This window comes from Haliotis asinina, chromosome 1 (genome assembly GCF_037392515.1).
Source record: "Haliotis asinina isolate JCU_RB_2024 chromosome 1, JCU_Hal_asi_v2, whole genome shotgun sequence".
Taxonomy (NCBI): domain Eukaryota; kingdom Metazoa; phylum Mollusca; class Gastropoda; order Lepetellida; family Haliotidae; genus Haliotis; species Haliotis asinina.
Window position 1 is genome coordinate 66,503,269 of NC_090280.1, and position 27,513 is coordinate 66,530,781.

Consider the following 27,513-nt stretch of genomic DNA (forward strand, 5'->3'; position numbering starts at 1 on the left):
AGTAACGCTGTAGCATACCATAAAAGTGTGAATCCGGAAGTCGTGGACCAGATATCTGATACAAACAACAAAGTAAGTTCCGGTTGGAGAAGCTCCTTCACCGACAGGGTTGTTAGGGTAATGTCAGGTACATCTACAGCTACATCACGAACTTACGTGCTGAATGCAGACTTCAGACACGACTGTGTTTCACTAGGCAGCTGTGCAGTGTCAGACCGAATGTGTTTCAAAGGTTAAGCACACAACCAGGTAAGTGTAGATTCATCTTATCGTTGACATTCGGTGCCCGTGAGGTCTAAAACATTATATCTGCATATTAGTTGAATTGAAAGGAGGATGGTGCCAATATTGGAAGTGATGTAACATACGACAGAAGTGCCAAATGACCCATAATGTTAAATATGTCTCATGGTCCATCTAACACAGCCTCCGGGTTCATGTTTTAGTTTTCATATTTCTGTCCTAGTCATATATAACGTTATTGTTGCCCTCCCCACCTCACCCATCACTACCCATGTGTACCCTTCCTTCGTTTTAGGTTTTTAATGGAGCATTACGACTGTGTCTAGACTAAGACCATGGACAGTAAGTTTTTAATTTCTTGAATTCTTTTTTTCTATCGGAAGGCAGTGATTGGAACCTGACCTGGAGTTTAACTTACCAACAATTTATCTCTGGAATCCATTCTGTTTTTGACTAAGTAAACTCTGTTAATGGTACAAAGGGTAAGGGTACATACATTAACCCCTAAAAACTGTAAATCTCGATGGATTTCTTCACTCAATCTCTCGTTTTAAAGTCGAGACAGTGCTCTTTAAGGTGATATATTGTGTTTAACTTGATCTGAACCAGAGGTTTGCTTGCGTGCCCTATAACGAGGGTACCTATCTTCACATAATTTATCGTTGGCATGTCAGGAAAAGGTAACTCATTTGGAACGGCCTGTCTCAAATAAGAATAGAATCAAGTTGCTTTGTGTTAACAATCCATTGCATGCATATACTTTTCACCTATAAAAAGCAACAAAAATCTTCTCTACATCTGCCATATTGTTGGAGAAATGAGCAATTTATGGAACCATGTGGTTAAGTCAGTTCGGGATCACCTCAAAACTGTCAACCATCGAAAAATGTTAATTTCTGTTGAAATAAAGTTATTAGCTCCACAATGTTACTTTGGTTCCCTTTATTAGAAATATATACTCACTCAAGGATCTGTCTTAGATGTTCTTTGCTCAAAGTAGATACATAAAACGTTTTAGTCTTCATTTCACTTAAAAACGTAATTTACACTACAGAACAGTCTGTCAGGAAATAACCAACTTGACAATGCTTTGGTCCTGAAATTGTTTTGTGCTTTTTTCAAGTCATGTTAATCTTTTTTCAAATAACTTAGTGCATTTTAGTATGGTACGATTCACTACAAGTGCCAAGCAGTCTTGCAGGGTCATTCAGGCAAATTCTTGATGTAGGTGGCTGTGTCAGCTGGAGCACCTGTTCCAAGTTTTTCCCCTTTGGCCTGCTCAATGGTGGAGAAAAGGGGAGGCATGGTCATACCATGTCATCATGTTATTAACCACGGCAACAGAAAGTGGTCTTTTATGACAATCAAAAATGCCCAGTTACTTATGCCAGAGACACGAGCTAGTTTGTTTCATTTTTAGACATACGAAGATGCACACCCATAAATAGTTCAAATATGCTGGTATTAATAGATTATGCACGCTAACTTTGCAATCAATAACTGATGATGTGATGTTGAAAATCTTCATATTGACTGAATAAAGCATTAAAGGTTCTGAAAAAATGGGCTATTTTGTCTCGATAGTTGTACTTTACAAGTTAAAGTCACATGTAAAAGTCACGACAAAATATTATATATGAATACTGAAGAGATCAGTACCATAGACCACGTATGTATAAACCCCAAGAGAATATTTTTCAGCCCACACTGGTACCTGATGATTCTGGAATGTGTTGTTGTCAGCAGCAAGTGTTAAACCTATCTACCAAGCGGATGTTGTTATCAACAGTTGTTAATTATTTGTTTATCAAACATTATGAATATTGTTAACACATCTATTCAATTAAGCATGTGTTACTTTTTGACACAGAGCCCTGTTGCCCCAAACGAGCTTCAATAATCAACACTGCCTCGTTATGTCACGTGATCCGGAATACCCTGAAATGATTTGGAACTGCCGTAATGGAAAGCGTTTCTTTTGCGATATCTCTGAAGTCAATCAGGGCCATATAAATTTCATATTTTGTTGTGAGTAACATGAAACATTGCTCAGTCGGAAATTGCCCTTAGGCGCTTCAGATATATTTTTGCGGAGACGCATGCAGTCGGTGTTTCGTTAGTGATCCGGAACTGTCTTACGCACTGTAGTTTAACAGATAGTTGAGATCTGTCACCTTGTACTCTCATGATGACAACAGGTACTTCAGTATATGTGATGTTGATGTTTCAGATAGCTGAGAGCTGTCACCTTGTACTCCCATGATGACAGCAAGTGCTTCAGTATATGTGATGTTGATGTTTCAGATAGTTGAGAGCTATCACCTTGTACTCTCATGATGACAACAGGCTCTCCAATATATGTGATGTTGATGTTCCAGATAGTTGAGATCTGTCACCTTGTACTCTCATGATGACAACAGGTCCTCCATATAATTATGTGATGTTGATGTTTCAGATAGTTGAGAGCTGTCACTTTGTACTCTCACGATGACAACAGGTGCTCCAGTATATGTGATGTTGGTGTTTCAGATATTTGAGAGCTATTACTTTGTACTCTCACTATTACAACAGGCTCTCCAATATATGTGATGTTGATGTTTCAGATAGTTGAGAGCAGTCACCTTGTACTCTCATGATGACAACAGGTCCTCCATATAATTATGTGATGTTGATGTTTCAGATAGTTAAGAGCAGTCACCTTGTACTCTCATGATGACAACAGGTCCTCCATATAATTATGTGATGTTGATGTTTCAGATAGTTGAGAGCTGTCACTTTGTACTCTCACGATGACAACAGGTGCTCCAGTATATGTGATGTTGGTGTTTCAGATATTTGAGAGCTATTACTTTGTACTCTCACTATTACAACAGGCTCTCCAATATATGTGATGTTGATGTTTCAGATAGTTGAGAGCAGTCACCTTGTACTCTCATGATGACAACAGGTCCTCCATATAATTATGTGATGTTGATGTTTCAGATAGTTAAGAGCAGTCACCTTGTACTCTCATGATGACAACAGGTCCTCCATATAATTATGTGATGTTGATGTTTCAGATAGTTTAGAGCTGTCACTTTGTACTCTCACGATGACAACAGGTGCTCCAGTATATGTGATGTTGGTGTTTCAGATATTTGAGAGCTATTACTTTGTACTCTCACTATTACAACAGGCTCTCCAATATATGTGATGTTGATGTTTCAGATAGTTGAGAGCAGTCACCTTGTACTCTCATGATGACAACAGGTCCTCCATATAATTATGTGATGTTGATGTTTCAGATAGTTAAGAGCAGTCACCTTGTACTCTGACAATGACAAGCACAACACCAACCAGCAACATGACCAAGGTTGCATTGGATCAGATCAAGAAAAACCTGGCCAAAAGAACATTTAGTGTAAAGTTTGATTTGCAGGACACTGATTACAAACCTATAGAGAACATTGGCATTGGAGCATATGGTGTCGTTTGTTCAGCGACACACAAAAAGACTCAAGATCGAGTGGCCATCAAGAAAATTCCTCATGTGTTTGATGCACTGACAGTAACCAAGAGAACATATCGAGAAATCAAGATCCTGAAACACTTCAATCATGATAACATCATAAACATTCGGGAAATCCTGAAGCCAAAGCAGGAACATTTCCAGGAGATCTATGTTGTGTTTGACCTCATGGAAAGTGACCTGCACCGCATCATCTACACACAACAAGAACTGACTGAAGAGCACATCCGGTACTTCCTGTACCAGATCCTGCGTGGGCTGAAGTATATCCACTCTGCTAATGTGATCCATCGAGATCTCAAGCCCAGCAACCTCCTTGTCAATGAAGATTGTCACGTCAGAATCGGAGACTTTGGTGAGTGTGCTGTTTAGTCTGATCTATTAGTATTTATTTCATATATTGAATTTGTGAGACATTATAAAGTATGCAACATCTGGAGGATTCCAAGAAAAAAAATACTTACTAAGAGATGCCCAGTCCTTGTGATGAAATAGGTTAATCATGTCGAAGTAAGTAATCACCTGAGAGTCTGTAACAACACACATTGCAATGCTTTTCATTGGTATACTATACTTTTCAGTACTATCAGTGCTGATCTTCCATATGTTATGTTTTGGATTACACTTTCTAAGTAAAGTACAGATTCTAGTAGTTTTGTTGGGTTGAGTCCCATCCAGGATTCAAACCCACACCTTCATAGTCAGACATCTAACTGCCAGCACACAACCACCTGACCGACTTAGCCACCACAGTTTCCATAAAAATGGAAGTCAGGCAACTGGTAGTCTGGACAGCAGACTTTTGTGTACTCATCTGATAAGTGTATATTGGCACAGCTCCCATGGCCAATAGGTACGATAACACAATGCCATTTAGGAAATTGTCAATTGTATCATAATGATATACATGTATTTGGAATTACACCTTCTTCGTAAAGTATAGGTTCTATTGCTTTTGTTTGGTTGAGTCACATAGTATTCATAGCTTTTGGCTGTGGGACCCATGCCATTGTACATGTATCAATCATTACTGGTCTTTCAATATGTGTTAATTTTTTTATCATGTTTATGAGCCCTAAATACAACATAACCTGCATTCAGTGGTTGAATTAGACAAACAAATGTCGTTGAGTTTATAATTTTACACCTGCAAGGAGCATGGCAACTGTAGTGTATTAGATGAACATCGCTTCCATATATAGATAGGACATCCTAATATATCGCAACTCTAGACTTGGTGTTCAGTCTCAAGATCATAAGGATTTTGAATGTGTATGGAAATGTCAATAGCATTGCCAGACTGGCAATGTCTTATGGGTGGAGGATGAAACTGGCCTTAGAAGTGTGTCACATCCTACCCTATCTCTTGTGTAATGCTGTTAATCACTAGATTGTCTGGCCCAGACTTGATTATTTACAGACCACCACCAAAAAGCTGGAGTATTGTTGAGTGTGGCATAAAACTAAATTCAGTCAGTCACTTTCCACTTGTGTACTGTCATGACCAGACTGAAGCTCCATGTTCACTATCAGTGAATATCAAGGGTTTTATATTTCCCTATATCATAAGAGTGTTTATCTGAAAATGTTTGCGATATAATATAATATATAATATCATGCTGCACATGTATCAGATACAGGGCTTCAGTAAATTCCAGGATTGAAGTCTCTTTTAATGCAAGTTATTGTGGTTATGTAGCAAACTGTTGACGCTTAAAAGACTATCTAAAGAATTTCTGATGGAAGAATCTCACAGCATAGTTCATTGCATAAAATGTCAACCATTTTAATTCATGGGAAGCCATTGATGAGGAGTAAGATTACCCTCTCATATTCCTGAAACATTTGGAATTGGAAAAAACTTACTCTTGCATTATATGTTACATGTTAACCTTGGCTCAGCATTAAACGTTTTGGACATGCTCCTACAACCTTAACATCTATCTTGCAAAGGGGGACCATGGATGAAGGGAATGTAGAATTTGATGAGATGGTACAGCTTGTATAGATCAACATTGGTGGAGGGGCTGTGTGGATGTTGTCAGCATAGAGGAATGTCTCCCCAGCTCCACAGCGCTGTTTGAGGACAAACATTGGCAATACCAGTGCTGTTGGCAAACAGAATTTCAAGGTCAGCTCGCTGGCAATTCAAACATACAACAATGAAATGTCATTGTAGCACAATTTGAAAGTGTAACAACAAACAGTTGTCACTTAGGGGATGAAGCAGGGAAGATGTTGGTGTAGCTCTGTCCTGGTCCATACATGAACTACCTGTAATCATACTGAAAGTGTTTTTGAAGTGTTCACTACGATGGAAATTATGGATGTGGAGGGGGCTTACAGTAAGTATGCATATATCTTGAAATATGTAAGGGTAGACTGCAGTGTCTAATTATTGTGGCAAACTATGTGAGAATAGACTGTGATGTATGATTATCATGGTAAACTATGTCAGGATAGACTGTGATGTCGGATTATGATGGTAAACCATGTCAGGATAGACTGTGGTGGTGATTGTCATGGTATACTATGTCAGGATAGACTCTGATGTCTGATTACATGGTATACTATGTCAGGATAAACTGTGGTGGTGATTATCATGGTAAACTATGTCAGGATAGACTGATGTCTGATTAGCATGGTGAACTATATCAGGACAGAGCGAGATGTCTGATTATCATGGTAAACTGTATCAGGACAGACTGGTGTCTGATTATCATGGTAAACTGTGTCAGTGTAGACTGGGAATGTAGTGTGATGTCTGATTACATGGTAAACAATGTCAGGATAGACTGGTGGTGATTATCATGGTAAACTATGTCAGGATAGACTGCGGTGTGTGATTACTATCACAATAAACTATGTCAGGATACACTGTGAGACTATTTTCAGTCTTAATGTTGTTTGGAGCAACAGGAGGTCATTCGTAAATAGGAAGTTCTTCTAGTGTCTTTATTGAGATGGAATTAATTTACCAGATGCAAGGATTATAAATGCATGGCATTCAAGTGGGACAGGATGAGTAGTTTTCATTAAAAAGTAGATAGTTTGGCTCCTTAACTTGAGCTTGAGCATGTTTTCGATATGATAACAAGTGAAAATGGTCGTAGGGCTCATTTCCGGGACAAAGTGTGAAAACGTTTAATGTTTCTTCACCAAACTTGGCACATAGATAAGTCTGGTGGTGAACTGATAGTTCTGGGTTTCTGAATGAAATAATTTTGTATTTCCAAGGCCACAAGTTTTACTTTCTCTGAAATTTGTGGTAGTGCTCCCTTGTGGAGCAGCAGCATTTAACATGTTTAATGCTCTAATTCCATTTTGTGGGTATTCAAGAACCTAATAAATCATCAGTACCACTCAATTTCCAGTGTCAACATTAGCGAGGTACATTAAACCATGGCAGCGCTCAGGCAATCTGTTGTTGATGACCATCAGGTCTATTTAATCACCATGTTCTGACCTGAATCTATAATTTATCACTGTGCACCAATTGTTAATAATGCAGGATCTGATACAGGGTCAGTCATTTTCATTTATATATATTTCGGGGATAACTTTACTGTGTTTGACAAATTGGGGACGTATACCTGTCATTATGTAGCAGCAAATTTCGTTATTTCGCCAACACTCAAGCCATGTCAACAGCCTGCGAGTTGTTTGAAGTAAATTTACAATTAAACTGTGATGCCTTTTTCACCTTTTTAGAACAAATTCCATCCATTTTGTTGTAATAGCGTAGTTAATTTAAGACCTTGGGCTTCTGCAAATGATAACACCCTGAAAAACAGCTTTACCCCAATAGTGAAGGGATACATACAAAGGTTTTGGTGAATTGTTTTTCAAATTGCGACCGTATATTTGTTGACTATACTGTCAGAAATTTATAGCAATCAGACCAATCAGAACTGGTGTTTCATAATAAGTTGAATTAGAGTTTAGTCTCAAATATGTAGCAGTTAGTTTGAAATGGAAAAGTAATCTCATTTACTAGAATAACTTAGTTTGGAGGTTTCAAAAGTGTTCTCCCCCGTCCCTCTGGGTATGTCATATGACACACTAGTTACTTGTTTGATGGCATGGCAGTTATCAACACCATGTTAACTGTAAACATTGAGGAATCCAGTGATCTCAGATTTGACAGGCCCATCCATAGTCAGAATGTTTTGAAAGGGTCGGCCTGCGGACATGAACTGCGAGTGACATGGTGCTCCTTGCTGCAGGTATGGCCCGAGGTATCTTCCAGACCCCCGATGAGCCGTGCTACTACATGACCCAATATGTGGCCACCCGATGGTACCGGGCCCCCGAGATCCTACTGTCCCTGGTAGAATATGGAACTGCAGTTGACATGTGGTCCGTTGGATGTATCTTCGCAGAGATGCTGGGCCGAAAACATCTGTTTCCAGGTGAGTTGAGGAGCATCATTGTTTAGCTGGATGAGCGAAATGTACAAATGTAGATTGTTGTGTCCATTTAGCTCTGAAACATATTGGCAAATGTTGATTTCTAACAATGAACATGATGAACCAACCCAGAAGTATTATTTCAGGTATCATGACTATTTATGTAGCTTGTACTAAATGTTTCTGTCTGAGGATCCTATCCACTGCATACTGTAGTGAATATTCCTGTGTTTTATGATCCCCACATGCTGGGGGATGTACTCAGTGCCTTTGTCTGTCTGTCTGTTCATGACACCAAAGTGCTGGGTTCGTTTCCCCACATGGTTACAATGTGTGAAGCTCATTTCTGGTGCCCCTGCAGTGATGTTGCTTAAATATTGCTAAAAGCAGCTTAAAATCATATTGTCTCACTCACTTTCAAATTTGTGGGAGCCAGGGAGATTTGTCACCTTCTACCATTGTAAAGACTCTTGTTCTGTACACTGAAGTGAATGTTTGTGTGTGTGATTCTATATACTACATGCTGTAGTGAATGTTCATGTCTCTGATTCTATGTACTGCATGCTGTGGTGAATGTTCATGTCTCTGATTCTATGTACTGCATGCTGTGGTGAATGTTCATGTCTCTGATTCTATGTACTGCATGCTGTGGTGAATGTTCATGTCTCTGATTCTATGTACTGCATGCTGTAGTGAATGTTCGCGTCTCTGATTCTATGTACTGCATGCTGTGGTGAATGTTCCTGTGTGTTATTCTATGTACTGTATGCTGTAGAGAATGTTTATGTGTGTAATTCTATGTACTGTATGCTGTAGTTAATGTTTATGTGTGTGATTCTACATACTGCATGTTTTATTTTAATGTTCTTGTGTTATTCTACTTACTGCATTATGTAGCGGCTATTCATGAGTGTTACTCTATGTACAACATGTAGTTAATGTCCTTGTGTGTTATTTTATATACTGCATGTAGTGATTGTCCGTGTGTTCTTCTACACACTGCATGTTGTAGTAATTGTTCTTGTCTGTTATTCTGCATGCTGCATGTAGTGAATGTCCTTGTGTTATTCTATATACTGCATGTTGTACATGTTGTGAACGTTTTTGTGTTGTTTTCTACATTGCATGTTGTGAATGTGCTTGTGTCTGTTCTCAACATTGTATGCTGTATTTTTCAGGGAAGGACTATATCTCCCAGATCAAGTTGATTGTTGGTGTGCTTGGCTCCCCTTCGGAGGCAGTCCTCAAGAACTGCCAGAATGACCACATTAAGAGGATCATGAAAGGTAATGAGGCCAAATACCAAGATGACATGGGTATTTGTATGAAATGGGATTATATAGGGCATCCCTGTCATAATCTAAGCCTCCATGACATAGAACTTTGTGGAGTTCAACATGTTCGAACAATATGCTGACATCTGACATGGTATCTGCACTGTTCTAAGATTCCTGTTACCAAGGCTGTGTGCATTTCCTTGTTTTCGGCTTATTCTTTCTGTTTATGATTACATGATGTGTGCTGCAGCTCTGGGTCACAGACAGGCAGTGCCATGGAAGACGCTGTTCCCAAAGGCCAGCAAGAAGGCCATTGACCTGTTGAGCAAGATGCTGACCATCAATCCAGCGGAACGAATTACTGTAGAGAAAGCTCTGGATCACCACTACCTCTCAAAGTACCATGATCCAGACGATGAACCAATTTGTGTGCCAACATTTAACTTTGACTTTGAGAAGAAGGTAAGTTCATTCAAAGTTTGAGATATGTGTATATTCTTCCTTATCCTGACTCATGCTTATTATGTCTATCTCCTTCTTCTATGCGAGTGATAGTGGAACACTTGTAAAAATTATCCGTATTTTGTGACATATTTTCATCATATGTACTTTGTTTACGTTGCAGTCACTGCATGTACAGGTTATTAGCAGTTGATCCTTACCCCCAATGCCTGTCTTGCATTAATCCATGTTCTTCCAGCTTGCGTTGCAGTACTGTATAAATTTATGAGATTGCAATTTAATTGTTATTTGTTTTGTATGTATAGATGTACAGTGGACCGATTGAGGAAGTCATCTAAAGTCACTGGTGATAAACCTGGAGATAATGCCGGTAACTGTTTGTTGTGAACTACTGCTGAAATTTATAACGCAGAGACAGATGCCCGTCAGAAGTCTGTGACATTGTTCAAGAACCTGTTCCTTAGAGATTCACATCCTCATGCCACTACTCCACAGCTGAAGATGACATTCATAAACAGTCACTCTCGAAAAGATCCTCACGTTTTGGACAACTCAGTCATCATGGAGGAAGATTGATTCCACGAATGTCCCTGAAAGTACAAGAGACTATGAGCCCACAACTTTCCAGAACATCAAGCAGAAGGGGATCCTCTTCAAGATTGAGTCACTCCACGAATCCCCCAGCTCTCACAGACATAGGTTGGCATCATCACAGAAAATGGAGGAACGTTAACGAAATGAAGGTTTATGAAGGCAATATCCACAAAATGAAGGTTTGCGAAAGGAAGGCTTGTGGAGGGAGGATCATGAAGGCACAGTTTGGTGGACCCGGAATTATCTCAGGGAATATGAGCAGAGAAAGAGGGTGACTCCATCTTCTTGGAGGTCACATCATGGACCGCTAGCGGTTTGGACTAAGCATCCCTCTCCAAGGAATCGAATGCAACATTCACACACAAGAAGCTGAAGGATGACTTTTCACACCCTTATGATTCCATTGATTGAAACAATCTCCAAGGTAAATTTGAGAAAGCAGCCCAGTACCAGAATCAACACATGCCTATGTTTAGCGCTAAGAAGTTCCCTCTGCATCACATTAGATGGCCAGCCCGGGAAGACGACTTAAGGTTGATCAACAACTCCCATAGCAAGTCTTATATGGTGGAAGATAAGAAGATTGCTCAACTCCACACCATGACCAGAAGAATGTTATTGGGCCTGGTTCGCTCACAAACAATCAACGAGGCATTGATATCCAGGTTTCCGGAACCTCAAGAGTGAAGAGAATAGGATGATAAGCACTCAAGGGAAGAACCAGCACTGATCACCTGGCCTTGATGTCAGCAGGTATCACCCTACTATGGAGACAAGGTCTACTATTGTCATGTTCCTGGAATGACAGGTTCACACAGAGCCCCTTGGGTGCTGCCTACTATCTAGGGCAGTGTGATAGATAAAGTTGCCAAGGAAGTCATACATGATTCCAGGAAAAAAAAAACATCAAAAAGCCAATGAACTCAGACAATAGTTACACCTTGCCATCAAACTGCTCACACAACTGGGATGGCAAGCAAACTTGATGAAGTCACAGTTGCAATCAAAGCAAGATCTTAGGAATAGGGTTCATCACAATACAGAACCACATTGCGGTCTCAGAAGATTGTTGGGTCAAGATCCAAGCCATCTGATCTGATCTATGTCCGCTGCAGTGTCAGCATGGACCTGATCTGTCTACCAGACAGCCTCAAGATGTGCCTGTTATGGTGGACTCACTAGTCACATGTCTGTGGAGGGAGCTATTTAGAACATCCAGTTTGCCACACACACCTCGACATAGTTGCATCAGTACAAGGATGGGGAGTGCATCTCAACAACAAAGTAGCATCAGGGAGGAGGTCAAACAAGAACAACATCTTCACATCAGTCAGTTGGAGAATAAAACTGTGATCAATGCCCACTGATCAAGCGAACGCTCACAGTTCACACAGACAACCCAACAGTGACATTCAACATAAACCAACAGGGATCAATGAGATCACCAAGTCTGCTTGACAAGTCGAGCCCAATGATCAAGCAAACATTGACAGTTCACATAGACAACTCAATAGTGTCATTCTACATGAACCGGCAATGGTCAACGAGATCACCAAGTCTGCCTCAGTTCACCTTCCAGTTGTTCAACATTGCAGACAAATTAAACACCCTGGGAGCTAAAAATATGCCAGCAGATGCTCTATCTCATCCACTTCATCTGTCACCCACAGAATGGATGCTCCACCAAGAGGTGTTCTGACACATCATATTGAAAGAAGGATTTGCCCTCATAGACCTGTTCACCAAAAGGTTCAACAAACAACTACAGCCATTCATCTCACCATTACCAGATCTTCAAGCCTGAGGAACAGACGCACTGAGTTTGTCATGGGAAGGACTAAACACATATGCATTCCCGCCTCCAGTTCTACTACCTCATGTACTATTGAAGATCAAGCAGACTCATCTTATGTCATGCCCTACTGGCCAGCGAGGGTTTGGTTCCCAGATACAAGAACAACTCTGAAACTACCGAACCTGCTCATACATACGCATACCAAGTCAAGCTCACAGAAACCTACTTATGTTCCAGCTACACTTTACACATATGGACTGAATCAAGACTTGCTTGAAGAGCAGATGGTAGTGCACCAGAGCAGTGAAAGCAGTAACCTTTGCTCTATGTAGATCAACAACAAGTGGCAGAGATCTAAACAATATACAGCATGGAAAGCTGCACAGCAATGAAAGTGACTCATCCTCAAGTGGTGGAATATCTGTGTCACCTTAGATATGCAAAATAGTTTGGCCAGTCCGACATAACTGGCTGTGATCAGTGCAGTCATCACAGTGAGAACAAGCATAATGAAGCTGGCAAAAGCACCAGAACTACTTGCTGTTCCTTCAAGGTGGAAGACCAGCAGATGAAAGTGAGAGCACCAGCATGGGATCTGAGCATAGTTCTACAACATCTCATGAGTGATGTCTACAAACCACTAGAGCAAATGACCTTCAAGCTACCCCCACAGAAACTCTGTTCCTCCTCACCCTAGCCATGACAGCTCGGATGTCACATACATGCATTGGACTTTAGATGAACTAGATTCGACACAGGAGACTGTGCTGCAGTACATCTAGATCTTAAATGGGACTTCAGTGCAAAGAATCAGTTACCTAACCAAACAGACAGGTTCTTACTACATTCCAGCGCTATCTACAATCCTTGGACCAGAGGACACCCAAGACTTATCTTGTTAGAGCCCTTAAGATATATCTTCAAAGGACCAAAACAAGGAGAAGAAAATTGAAACACCTATTTATCCCCTTGTCTACAGAGGTGAAGTTTCAAGAACGACAATTTCGTTTTGGATAATAGCCATTATACTGAGGGCCTATAAAGCAGCAGGCATTTAACCTCCAAGAGCTTCCAACCCACACAGCCTCCCCACTCCCTCTGCATAGAAACTGCTCGATATCTTGTATATCGTGTTGCTTTTGGAAGTCCCACATGTGTTTGCCAACCACTACCTCAGAGACCAGTTTGGGCCACTTGTTGTATAACAACAACTAACAGTTCCACAAAGGCGCTGAGTTGGAAATCTCACCCTTAATCACTTTGACCTGTTGATAACCTTGACTTGTTGACAGCTTTAACTCTGAAGGGTTTTGGTTGGGAGTCCATGGGCACTGTCTAGACCAGACTAGCATGAGTGATTAAGACTCGGTGCAAGTCGCAACTCATTTATGACTTGTTATAGATAATTAGTAAGAAGATACTACTATATCTAAAATCCATATAAATCTATGCGATTCACCCGTGGTGGTGGTCCCCGCAAGGTGTCAGTGGAACTTGGAAGAACAGGATCCAAGAAGTGCTGTTACACAGTTCCCATAGGGAATAACTGATGAATCGACAAAGTGTCCTGACACATCACCGATTCCCTCAGATTTTGGAAGCGTAATAAACATGATTCATGAGAAGGAAAAATATTTAGTTTTTTTAGATATAAAAGTTGATTTTTCATACTTATCCTGACTCATGGTGTCAAAGAGGCTTCTGTGTTTTGGGTTTCCCAGCAGATCCAAGTGTCAGGCATATTCAGAGAGAGTGACAAGCATGGTTAGTTCTGTGATGGTTTCGGCATCTTCTTCAAGGCAACTTCAAGGGATTCTAGTATTACACTGTCATTCGCATAGAAGGAAATAAGTATGAGTCAGGATAAGTATAAAATATCAGTTTTATCTAGACAATTACACGTTTATTTTCAAATAGTCTCCCTTCTTCTGCACCTGTAAAGATTCAGATTAGAATTGATCTTCAGAAACCCTTGCTTGTCATAAGAGGTGACTAATGGGATTGGGTGGTCAGACTCACTGACTTGACACATGTCTTCAGTTCCCAGTTGCATAGATCAGTACTCACGTTGTTGATCCCTGGATTGTCTGGTTCAGACTGGAACTTTGCTGATTGCAGCGTAAAACTAAACTCACTCACACATTCTTCTGCCATATTTTTTTTAAAGTTTGGATGTTACAGTTCTTTGATGCACCACTGTCACATGGTCAGTTAGTGAAAAATGTCTGAGTATCTTCTGTTTGTATGGTTTTAGGACATGAGTAAGGATGACTTGAAGGAGGTGATATACAAAGAGATCATGGACTTCCACCAGCCAAAGACACCAACTCTCAGTTTCAATGCTGTGCTCAGGCCAGCACCTAAACCAGAGTCCCCACAAGAGACAGAAGTTGTCAAGGGTGACTCTGAACATCTTGATGACCTTTTGAAGGCCCTGCAACAACAGCAGCAGCAGCAGCAACGGCAGCAGCAGCAGCAGACTAATGTCGACAAACATGGTGACATGAAGGCAGAAGGCACACGCACAGCCAAACAGGAAGATGAGGTGTTCAAGAAGCCAGTTCCACAGAGAAGCTCCTTTGTTACTGTGGACACTAATGCCCTGGTGCCCCCACATTCTGTGGATATAGAGATGCTCAGTGCCAAGTCCACTGATGGCAAACAGGAGATGGACATCATACCTCTGATCAAAGCTGAGGTGAAGGTGGAAGACAGTAAACAGCAGCCACAAACAAAACAGCAACACGTAGAAATCAAAACAATCTCATCAGATACTAAAGCCTTAGTAAAGCAGGCCCTGTTGAATGCCAGCCAACGCAGACAGAGAGCAGGTTAGTCTTTTGGAAGGATGTTGCCTGGTATGAAGCTACATGATCCAACATAACAGCTGTTTCAAAGGTTCCTACATGTTTGAACTGACATATTCATCTGGCTCATCTTAATGAAAATGTTCTGGAAAGATGATTTTTTTTCAGATATATGAGTACATAAAGAGATGTGATATTGTCACTTCTGTTATTATGACTACATCACTAGTTGAAATGAAGGATGTGATGAGCCCAAGTTAATGTGTGAACACATTGTCAGTCGCTTCATCATACCTGTCTTCCAGACTCCAACAGTGAGGACACAGAAGGAAGGCGAGTGGTGACTACTGCGGCTCAGCGACAGAAGGAAAGAGAGGATAGGAGGAAGAAGAAAAGAGAGAGAGCAAATGAACGAGTCAGAAGACAGAAGGAGAAACAAAGTAAGTCATTTGACATGAATACAAAAAACAGCCTTTTATACTTAGGGTATCAAAAATCTGATTGCTAAAAAATACAACAAAAACAATGTTAGTGTTAGTTCCCCTTGATATGTGAGTGGACACCTTGACGATCTACAAATCTGTACTGGCTAGCAACTAGTTATCGCCACATCCTTCTTATCGCGCATGTGCAGATCTGTTCATGTCAATTTTGTTGTTTTTTCGAATGGCATCTTCAGAAAGATCTTGGCTATCCCAAAGGTATTACAAGGTAGGTAAACAAAAATTTACATCAATACGAAAAAGGTTGTTTTTCTCAAAATTTTAAAAGCAAACTTGGAGGGATCATATGTGATGGACATAGTGATGGTGTAACTTTCATAACAAAAATTCCAAAGATGTTAGACTGATATACAGACTTGTGTTTTTTACTGATGGTTTATTTTATGGTTTTGCATAAAATTTCACATAAAAGATAATTACAGCACTATTTGAACATGTCTATGTTCATGTATCCGAGTGAAACAATCTGCTCAATCGCTGCATAGTTGCCTGTTGGCTGCAGTGGTGCAATACCAGTTCAGCAGCATGGTTAATAATCTGACCTGATTTACATCATGGTTTTCTTTCACTAAAACATATCCACAAATAAAATTTCTTATCATCCATTGAGTACAATTTGACAGTTAGAATCAATTCAATGAGGTGAATAAAACATCGACAAAAACAGCTGATATGAACATTTGTCAACATTTACAATTAGAGTAGGTTTTGCTCTTTTCATTTTGTATGTCAAATACCATTCATGAAATTTTCTCATTATGTCAAGGTTGGTAAGACAATAATCTAATTACAAATTTTATGTCATACTTGATGAATAAGGGGAACAATTCGGAAGTGGCAATAACTGCTTCTTTTAGTTGTTTGGAAAGCACACATTTTTCCTCATCCTGATTCATGCTTATTATGCTTGTCTCCTCCTATCCAAACATAGTGGAACACTTGAATCCCTTGAAGTTCCCTTCATTGACGTAAAATCATCACTCACACATGAGTAGCCTCCCTTGAGCCCATGCATTTTGGCTCGCAAACAGTCACATGACATGACATGCTGTTCACTCTCTCCTTATTCGTCCTAGAGGGTAGATGTGAGGGCACCAGGGTCCTGATACGGCACATATCCTTCACTAATTTCGGCCTTTTAATCATCCAAATTACAGCTGTATTCGGTTTTTCATCAGTATATTACAATTAACAAAATTACTACCAAAGTGTACATAATTTATTTGCCTTTTTAACTTATCTATTGTTGTGTGTATGATAACATGTGATGAAAACTTGTTTGTGTTGCAAATATCGGTTGTCGGCAGTTGGCCCTCATTTCTATTTGTCCTCCTTACACGGACATTTGCTCTTTCAGCTCAAATTATCCTATTCAACAGTTCAATAGTTAGATATCAGCTGTTCTTAGGCGTGCAAAGGATAACCAAGTCATGTCGGGTAAAAATATTAATACAAGCGCTAGTAATTGTTGGTTGACTGATGCTGAAATTCATCATTCTAGTGAATCACCTAGCTGCTCCCGAAGGCAGTCATCTGATGTAGTGGCGACTATTGTCCCCAGTCAAAAGAGATCACCATCTTCCAAGGTGCCGTCATCCCAGACAAAGATGCCCAAGTCTACATTGGTGCTTGGGAAGAAGAAATCGTCAACTATGAAGACTTCATCGAGTTTTTCACAGAAGCAGATGGTTTGACGAACCCCTAATCCTCCTGCCAGAGGTTCCAGTCTTCAGTCGACCTGTTACAGAGCTAGTGCAACAACAACAGTTTCTACTTTGACACAGAACTTGAGTCAACCCCAACAGCCGTCACAGACACGAGGTCCCATTCATCACAACCACAAGGTTCAACGCAGAGCTTCAACTCAGGTCTGTTTATGCAGCAATTTACAGAGAAGATGCTGTCCATGACGGAGCAACGCTTCGCAGAAGAAAAGGCCACCAGAACTCCAAGGTCGTCCACTCTGATGTCAGCAACCCTGCGTAGCATTCTACAATTACCTTGGCGCAACTGGACCAAGGTTGGAGTCGTCATGGAGTCCTGCGCGAAGATACTACGGACAGCCAATCAGAAGCCATAAGGCAGAATTGATCACCCCCAGACGATGCAGTTGTAGAGACGCCCTGTGTAGACATGGTACATGTCGCCATGTGGATCGTTATTGTTGTAACTCTGCGCACAGGAATCATCACCGAGACTACTCACAGCAAGATTCACCTGCCTGAAGGCATATGAACTCCTCTAGAGATGCTTACCAGGATCGCTCACCTGCGCGCAGGCATGCATGCAGGCACTCCTACAGGCACACATGGACTCCTACCGCTATGAGGATGAAGGGGATGCCAATTTTTCCAGACACAGAAGTAATATCTTGGATGGCTGATGGTTAATGACACATACTTAGATGATGATTGACGACGATTTTGATATGCTCATCATTCTTACGATTGAACATATACCAATGTCTAACAACTGCAGTCATCGAGGCAGGTTCCACGAAATTACAGCTTGGGAAGGTGTTTACATCTTAGCATTCTCGGGTCGTTTTCATGTCAAGTTGCGGCCCACATTGTAGAATTTCGTCCCAGATATATTCATGAAGCATGTTACAACGTTGATGCTGGCTGTGTTAGATCAATGTGTGGCTGAACATCTTAAGGTGCACATCTGAAACTAATGATGTCGGATAGCGTCCAAGAAAGCACCGAAATTGAATCCTTATGACACAGGCTGTTACAAATGCCACATTTATACATGACAGACCGATTACACGAAGTAATCCTGGATAAAGAACAGGGTATCAACTTCGCAAGATTACGGCTAGTTACAGATAAATTTTCATTTACAATGTTCCTGTACAGAGATCAAGAGGACAGTTCAGCAGTCGTCACCATTCTAAGATCGGACTAACAGTCTTTTCGTTGCAGTGAAAATATCAACTCTACAGTAACCTTTTTGTGTATTATAACACATCTGGTTAAAGAGGATTTTATGTCGCTTCAATGAGACTGGGTTATACAGTCACCCAGCAACAATGTTATGGAAGCGTGGAAATCTCATCACATCACCAGTATATGATGGCAACATATTTTCAATGAAGAATAAAAAGTGGAAGAACAAACACAACTGCCAGTGAGACAGTCTAATATCATTACATCAACACTATTCAGAGAAGTTTTTTCTGCACAGAACTCTGTCAAAGTTCATGTATGAGCAAGTCATCTACAGATGTTAACCATCTTTTCAACATAGGAAAGGCTTTATTCACACTCCATATAGCAGTGTACAGCATTGTTAGACTACCTTCAAGGGTCATTGAGGTCTCCTGTCAGCAGATTAAAGGTTATTTTTCAGATACTTGAGCGACAAGCATCACATGGTTGGACTCGCGGCAGCCAGTCTCCTATAAATAGACTTCCATCAATAGCATTGCATCATGGATTGTGGGCGATTTAAAATTGAAAACTAAGGCATCATCACTTCATGTTGAGATTTCAGTAACAACATCATCTTCATTGCATAGTTGATTCTACGTAAGCCATATAACTGTTTGCATGAGTATTCAGTTGATTAGAACACTTGGCAGCATTGAGTATTCTGCAAACAGAATAACAGCTTATTACTGGAAGATTGAGATATGACTCAGGCCATGATACCACATACAATACTCTCTCCATTGACACTTTGCAGTTGGCAGTGTTTACTTGGCCTACTGACGTCAGTCCAAGTCATGACTTGCTGGGGGAGGTTACAGTTACACCAGTTACAGATATTTTTTTTTCAATGATCACCTGAACGATACCGAGATGTTTGTACTACCAGTCATGTTTAGACATATCTGCTTTGGTGGACTTAGAGACTGTTGGCGAACCTACCTAACAGAGCCGAACTGCAACGTTCATCTGTATGTAGATGCATCTCTCCATCTCTCCATCTCTTGGTCAAGACAAGGTCAAGCTCTACACATCAGTCTCCTAGAGATGAAAGCAGAGATCAACGCAATACAACAACTCTACGGTAGCGTTCTGTAGAAACAAACAGGGGTCAACTAGGTCACCAAGTCTACTACAACTCACATTTCACCTGTACAGCATCATCGACAAGCTGAACATTTCCAGGGCCCACTTGCACAAAACGATCATAGAGCTACAATTATTGTAAATCCTTAAGATCACGATCTTAGGCTTCAGCTACAATAGCTAACTGGTCGGAACCAATTGTAAGGAGCTAAGATCATTGTAGTTAGCAGCAAAATGGCACTCAAGTTGGTGTCAGTTACACGCAGACAATTAGCTTTACATTCGGGGATTGTTTTAATATTGCATAAAACTGTGTGATTAGCCTCGACACTTCAGCAGCACAGAGAATGCAACATCGATTTAACGTCAGAAATGTCATTATTTGGGGTAGTGAGCAAAATCATTATCAAGTCGATATCATAAAGTACATTTCTCACCCGATTCAGTGTTGGAAAAAGTATGCACACCATACCTTTTTGATAATCAAGGAAAGGATAGTAACAAAAGGTTTCTCCATACGATTAGCAGTGGCCATGACATTTTTAATAACTCAAAGGGTAGCTAATCTACGCAAGATTGGATGGTTTCCCTTTGCATATTATGTCGTTGCCATAAAATCTGCCGTGCCCAAATACAATGTATGTTATGTTGTGGCAGCGCAGATATCAAATTATATTTCTTTTCCATCATAGTCATGTCAATGACTTTGTCATGGTTTATCATCACAATAATCTACAGTTGAATAACATACAAAATTATGTTTCTTTCTGACAAGAGACAAGAGTTGCGGTAGTCTATGTATTTGAAATATAATACAAGTTTCCTTCAAAGAGGAAAATACACGTGCTGAGGCATGTGAAATTTGTGTAAAAAAGTGTTTTAACAAAAAGAAAAAATAATTATCAACAAAGTAGCGCAAAACAATTAACATTCTGTGTGTAAGTATTTAACAACACATACAACACACATGGAATAATATGGTTTTCATATATCACTGTCATGCATTTTCCACAATGCTCCCACCTCTCATGTCACCCTTTCATATCTTTACAATCTAATGCTTGTGGAATATATTTGGGATTTTCCTCCAAATATCACCAACAAAACTCAAATTCGCTGACAGCCATAGACAAATCATGGTACATTTAGGTATCATAAGGAAATTTTGTTTATGATTTATGTTATCTTTTAATATTCATGACTATTAGGTCAATAACTCAAAACCCAAATTTGTTAATGTATTTGTTTGTATTTCAATATTTTCATAAAAAGGTGTGATTTAAAAATTTCTGCAGTACCACATTCTTAGTTCATAAATCATATTAGAACGTAGAAAAATTAGAGAATAACACACAAGTTATGAGTTATCATATATGTTATCTTCCACGTTATCATTACAAAGAATTGTGGGTTTCTTTTGTTTGGTTGTTGTTTTTTTTGTTTTGTTGGGTTTTGGGGGGTTTTTTTTTTCCATGAAAATTCTGCAAGATGCGATTAAGGAAGGTATGTCAGTTGTGTGCAGTAACCAATTCCATGTTTTATTTACGCAGCATGCTATGCACACTTGCAGACAACTGTAGACAGTAGTCGAGTTTAAGAATTTTCTACCTCCAACGTTGAAGAGTTCGATCTTAGTTACGATCGCGATCTTAAATCTGTGCTGTCTTAAGATTGCCTTTGTGCAAGTGGATTAGGGCAATTGTACGGTGATTGTAAAGTTGATTGTACAGGCTTAAAACTGATTGTAAGATTGCTCTGTGCAAGTGGGTCCAGGTCACCATGTTTGTTACAGTTCATCTGTCACCTGTACAGCATCCAGAAGTGTTTCACCTCATAATACAGATATTAGGATCCCTGATCGATGATAAATTAATAGACTTTCTTGCAACCAAGTTTAACGAACGATTACAGCCATTTGTGTCTCCAATACCAGATCCACAATGCTGGGCTTCAGATGCTTTCAGCATACCATGGGAGGGATTGAACGTGTACGTGTTTTCGCCTCCAGAACTACTGCCTCAAGTGTTACAGAAAGTCAAGCATACAAGAGCACTACAACAGACTGGTCGCGCCCTATTGGTCAGTGAAGATGTGGTTGCCCGACCTCCTAGAAGGCCTCGGAAGTCCTGCCTTAAAACTACCAGAATGGCCAAATCTGTTAGTTCATCCACACCAAGCAAGCTCTAAGAAATCTGTCATTGTTCCAGCTACACATATGGACCGTATTAAAGCTTGTTGCAGAAACGAGGATATTCTGCCTGAGCAGCAACGTTTGTCACATTTGCCTTACAAATGTCTCCTCAATCACTATGCGATGATAAGTGAAAGAGATTCAAGGAATATGCAAAGAGGAAGGGCTTTACTACAAGTAAAGCATCTCATCCTCAAGGGGCTGACATAAGACATTTAAATGGCTCAACATTATCAACTTACTTATCGCTGCTTGGTACGGTCATCACTGTGAAAACTGGCATAATGTTGCCTAAAGTAGCGGACTACATTCATTCAAGTTGAAAGATCAACATTGGAGTTTCAAGGCTCCCGCATAGAATCTCAACGCAGTACTACAGCATCTTACAAAAGACGCTTATGAGCCTCTAGATCCGACATCCATGGACTCGTTAGTTCAGAAAACACTGTTTTGGGTTGCCCTAGCACGTGCGCAAACATGCTTTGAGAAAACAGCGCATTGAGATAGCATGCCCCTCGGGCTTAGATGGGATTTTATTGCTAAAAATCAGTTGCCAGGACGACCTGACAGACAATTTCATATCACAGCACTGTCTCTAAGTCCAAACGACACACAAGATTTATCCTTGTGTCCCGTCAGAGCATTGAGAATCTATCTGCAACTGACTGAAACAAGGAGACAGAAATTCAAGCACCTATTTATCCTGATATCAACTGAAACACCCACAAAAGTTGCAAGAAATACTATATCAGTGTGGATGTGAACCGCTAATTTACGAGCATGTAAAGAAGCAGACTTTGCACCACTATAAGCCTCCAACCCACATGAAGTACGAGGCATAGCCTCAACACTCACTTTATGTGGGAACTGCTCGACAAAAACTGTTAATGGAGGGCTCCTTTTGGAAATCCAATATGATGCTTGCCAACCACTACCTCAGAGATATTGCTTCCAAAAATGCCGCTAGCATTCACCAATTCAGTCCACTAGTTGTAGCACAACATCTAACGGTTCCTAAAAGGCTCTGAGAAAAGCTCACCCCTTTTTATCACATGACTTGTTGATGTCAGTAGACTCCGTGGAGTAAAATGGTTGAGAGTCCATGCGCACGTCTCAGAACAGACTAGCATGAGTGATTGTATGCCTGTAATTGTATGCTATGCCTGCATTTGAAGAAGGGATCACATCTTCACTTGACACGTGTCAATCAATGTTGCTACAAGATAAGTAGTAGGACACTAGTATATCTAAAAAACACAGAAAACTGTCATAAATGAAATTTGTGGGGAAAAGTTTTTGACAATAGTTTGCAAGCCTACAGTGCCATTTGCAAGTTCCCATGGAGGGTTACAGGATGTAAAATACATGACAACCAGTGAATCCAGGATGTGGCATGACATGCCACCGATTCTGTCGGATTCTGGCAAGTATAACAAGCATGAGTCAGGATAAGGAAAAATATGTAATATTCTGATTAGAATTGATATTTCATACTTATCCTGACTCATGAGGTCAAACTTCTCATCCTCCCCTCTCATGACACCGGGCAAGTATTCAGAGAGAGTGAAGAGCATGGCGTGTCATGTGACTGTTTGCGCCAAAATGCACAGGCTTAAGGGAGGCTACTCATTGGGTGAGTGATGGTTTTACGTCTGCCTTAATGAAAGGAACTTCAAGGAAATGAAACGTTCCACTATGTTCTGATGGCAGGAGACAAGCTTAATAAGAATGAGTCAGGATAAGTATAAAATATCAGTTTTACTCAGAAAATTACATTATGTACTACCACGCTACTACTAGATCCTGTGTTATAGAAAAACACAGTTGGCAACTGTGAACAAGCAGGATACATCATTGAGTAGCTAATCTATCATCAAGAAAACATTTATATTAGGTTGAGAAACTACTGAGGCAATCATAAAAAAATGCTAAAACCTGGCGGTAACCTTTCGCCAGCAGGATGTAAGATGGTTATGTTGTGGTAATATGAAGCAAACACACACACTCATGGTTCTTAAAGTCCCGATCACTGATCTCAAATAGTGATTCATCAGACTGCTCCATACCTTAAAAAACCCATAACATTGGCATGAAAATGTTTTTCGTAATCAATGGTAGATCACACTTCTTTGCTGCTTTGCTCAGTTTCGTATGATAACAGGAAATGCAATTTGAATTGGAAATCAAAATATGAAGTAGTAATCTTTTATCATATTTCATTCAATATATGAGGGATGTTTTAATAATGCGATGACAGACACAGATGATAGCAGCAACATCCCCAGTGACTGATAATGAATGTTACGGAGCTGTCACTTATGAATCACCATTTGACCCAATAAAATGTTTAGTGTAATTCACACAGAACCAAGTGGTTTTATCATATTCTGTTGTTATGAGGAATCAGATTAACCTGTTCTGTAGACTTCAAAACTCACTGGATGCCCAAATAAGTTCAGCATCACTGTATAGTGATTTGATTTTGATGTTTAATAGAGGTCAAAATGGTAAAATTATTACATTTCAGCAGATCAGAATCTGTTATCTAATGAAGACAAGGAGCTCCTGAAGAGATGGGCAGGGATGCAGAAGATAGCACCAGCCCCTGGAGTTCCTGTAGGTCAACTAGGAGGGTCCAAGGTGAAGAGCCCAGTGGTCACTCACAGCCTGGCCATCAGTCTCCAGGGTAACAGCTTGACACTGACGCCCATGAACCAGCCACCTCAGCAGCCAGCTTCCCTACAGACACTGCAAGTGCAGGCTGCGTCATCCACCAACCAGGTACAAACTGGAGTACAAGCAGCAATACAACAGATGCAGACTGTGCAGCTGCAAGGGGGACAAGTTTCCACGCTGCAGATACAGGGACCGCAGACTGTGCAGATACAGGCACAGCAAGGACCCCAGGGACCCCAGACTGTCCCATCTGTAACAAGTTCACTGCCTTCCCATCAGCCAGCAGTCATGACCAACACTGATGGCAAGTCTCATGTTGGAACACCAAGCCATGGACAGAGTAGTGAGACTGTACATCCAGTGAACACACAGTCAACACCTTCTCAGCATATCCACCAGACATTGCCTTCGGGCTCCATTTCTATACAGCAAGACCCAGACACCATGTCCCACCCTGCAGCACCTCTAGATAACACACAGATACAGGTGGACATTAACCACATGCATTCCTTACTGACAGCAGCAGCAGAAGCCAGCACAAGCACTGGATGCATGTTTCAGACAACAGGAGACACTCCACCTACAGGATTTTCAGTGCCAAATGTAAATGTCAGCAGCCAAACCACTCTACCCTCTCAGGTACAACAGTTTATCAATCCCATTGCATCCCATCCTGTCATGCAGAAAGGTATGCTGGATCCCCAGTGCCTCGGCCACAATAATACTGCACATGGCCAGTACTGCCATGACAACACACCAGTGCCAGTGTCAACTCTCAACTCCAACATTTCCCAATCAAGTAATACAGTGAACAGTCCTGCATTCTCCACTATCACTTTAGATGGCCTTGACTTTTTCAACAACATTGGACTTGAAAGTGATAACCAGCAACCACCAACAGTCCAGACAAGTCTCGATTTCCAACCATATCCAGACCAGCTCCCAGAATCTCGAACATCCCCAGCAAAGAGACGAAGCCTTGACACCACATCCAGGTATCAGTCAAGTCCCACATTTCCAAGGGAAGGCAGTGCTATGGTGCACTCTAACAGTGCACCACAATTCACACAAATGAGTTCAAGCAGTGGCTCACCTGAACATACTCCTTATGTTGGTCAACCGCCATTCACAAATCAATCAGTTCCATTCTCCAATTACCATACCGAACAAAGTGGTACAAATCAAGTTTTCTCTAGCAAAGAAGTTGGTGGTAATCTTCTTGGTAAGACAAGTCCTGACCAGGCCAGTGGAGTGAGCAGCAGGAACACTTCCTCCCTGAAGATCAAGTGTAACTCCCCTCCTCAAGCACATGCTCAGCCAGACCTGATTGCCCTGCTAAGTAAACAGTTGTCCAAGTCTCAAGTCGAAGATATCTTCCCACCCTCTCTGTCACTCACCCCTAAGGGAACTGGTGGTGGATATGGGGTGGGGGCCGATCTGGATGCACTGATGGTTGATGCAGAGAGGTAAGTAGCTGGATGACATGGTAAAGATACTTGAAGTCTGCATTCTTTCATCACAGGAATACATTGTAAAAAGCTAATGTCTACGTTACAGAAAAATTGTTTGGTTGTAAACTGTTTTGCTGAATTGATATGATCAGTTTCTCTTTCCTGTTCTAGTGCACGTTTGGAGCAAAGCCCTTTGTCCTCCTCCCTCCTCGCTGACTGGATGGATCTTCGGGGCAACATCTCACAGGCAGACCTGGAGGCTCTGGAAAATGAATTGGGTCTACCATCCCCTATGGCAGTGTCATACAGTGATGTCAGCCTCAACCACACTGAGCAGAGGTTCTAGGCTGATCCACATGGAGCAGAGGTTCTAGGCTCAATCACTCGAAGCAGAGGTTCTTGACACGACGCGGAGCAGAGGTTCTAGGTGCACTCACATGGAACAGAGGTTCTAGGACAAATCACATGGAGCAGAGGTTGTAGGTGCAATCACTGTACGAACAGTACATATGACGGAGTGAACAGATGATGGATGTTCTGGAGGGAATGGTTGTGACAGATACAGTAGCAAGTATTTAGAATTTTAATGCAGAAGAGAATCAAAAACATGTGGATCAGCAGAAACTGCTTGTATCACAATAATGGTTTAACTGAAAACAGTATGTTTTATTATGAAAACTTCAAGGATCAAAGTCATTCTGCCATTGTGAATGCATCTGAATCTGATGGTATGAACATTTACTGGGGCATGCCCTGTTTACACACATATTAAGACTAGATGTAAGGACCATCCTTAAGTATGTCCATACACAATTTATTTCACTATTGGGAAGGATAATTGTTAAAGTGAATAAGATGCAATGGGGACAGGCATATTTATATACGGGGTATTGTTTATGTGTATCTACTGTGAGTTAGTATTTCCCCCCTGCCAGTGTATGGCTTCAATAAAGTGTAATATCTTCTGATAGTTTCATGTTGATGCAATGGAGTGATGTGACAGACTCCCAGGCCTCATGCAGCAGACACAGTGACTCATTGTTTCAGACACATAAGTACACCACAAGTATCAATATCAAATTGAATCAGTTCTAAGTAAACTTAGTCTCAGTGTTATTCGTTATACTCCACACCTGATTCTAGCAAACCATAGTTGAGAATCGCATCAGGTAACCTTTGAGTGACCTATGACCGCCCAATCTATAGCGAGACGGTTAAATAGATTTAACCAATCAGACAACGGCTACTACTTTGGGATCGGAGGGTCTTACAAAATATTCAGGTCACTGACACAGATCTCTCCACAAACAACAACTGCAGTTATTTGACCTGCAGTATATATTGGGGTTTTAGCTCAGATTTCAGCAATATGACATCCTTGAACATTGCCAAAACCACTCAGCGACTGTTTACTCACCGTTCTCATGGTTGTAACGTGCGCTGTGTGCATCACCCACAAACGATCGTACGCTGAAAAAGCATTCGGAATCGTTCGGGTACCGTAGAAAGTGTCTAAAGGTAGGAGTAACGAAAAGTACTGAGGCTAAGTTTACTTAGACTGAAATTGAATTGACATGC

At 40.8% G+C, this 27,513-nt stretch overlaps 1 protein-coding gene across 3 annotated transcripts; it reads left to right on the forward strand.

The window, feature by feature from the left end:
- Window positions 1-26,900, forward strand: LOC137296150 (uncharacterized). 3 transcript variants are annotated; one of them, XM_067827861.1, is made up of 10 exons: window positions 67-249; window positions 539-585; window positions 3,528-4,106; window positions 7,978-8,163; window positions 9,339-9,446; window positions 9,688-9,899; window positions 14,543-15,119; window positions 15,401-15,535; window positions 24,336-25,950; window positions 26,107-26,900. In XM_067827861.1, exons 3-10 carry the CDS (start codon window positions 3,560-3,562, stop codon window positions 26,279-26,281), a joined length of 3,555 nt encoding a protein of 1,184 aa, XP_067683962.1. In that variant the 5' UTR covers window positions 67-249; window positions 539-585; window positions 3,528-3,559; the 3' UTR covers window positions 26,282-26,900. The 3 variants fall into 3 exon arrangements, with proteins under 3 accessions (XP_067683955.1, XP_067683969.1, XP_067683962.1); XM_067827854.1 differs by lacking the exon at window positions 539-585 and having other exon boundaries at window positions 1-249; XM_067827868.1 differs by lacking the exon at window positions 539-585 and having other exon boundaries at window positions 1-249; window positions 24,339-25,950.
- The last annotated feature ends 613 nt before the right edge of the window (window positions 26,901-27,513 follow it).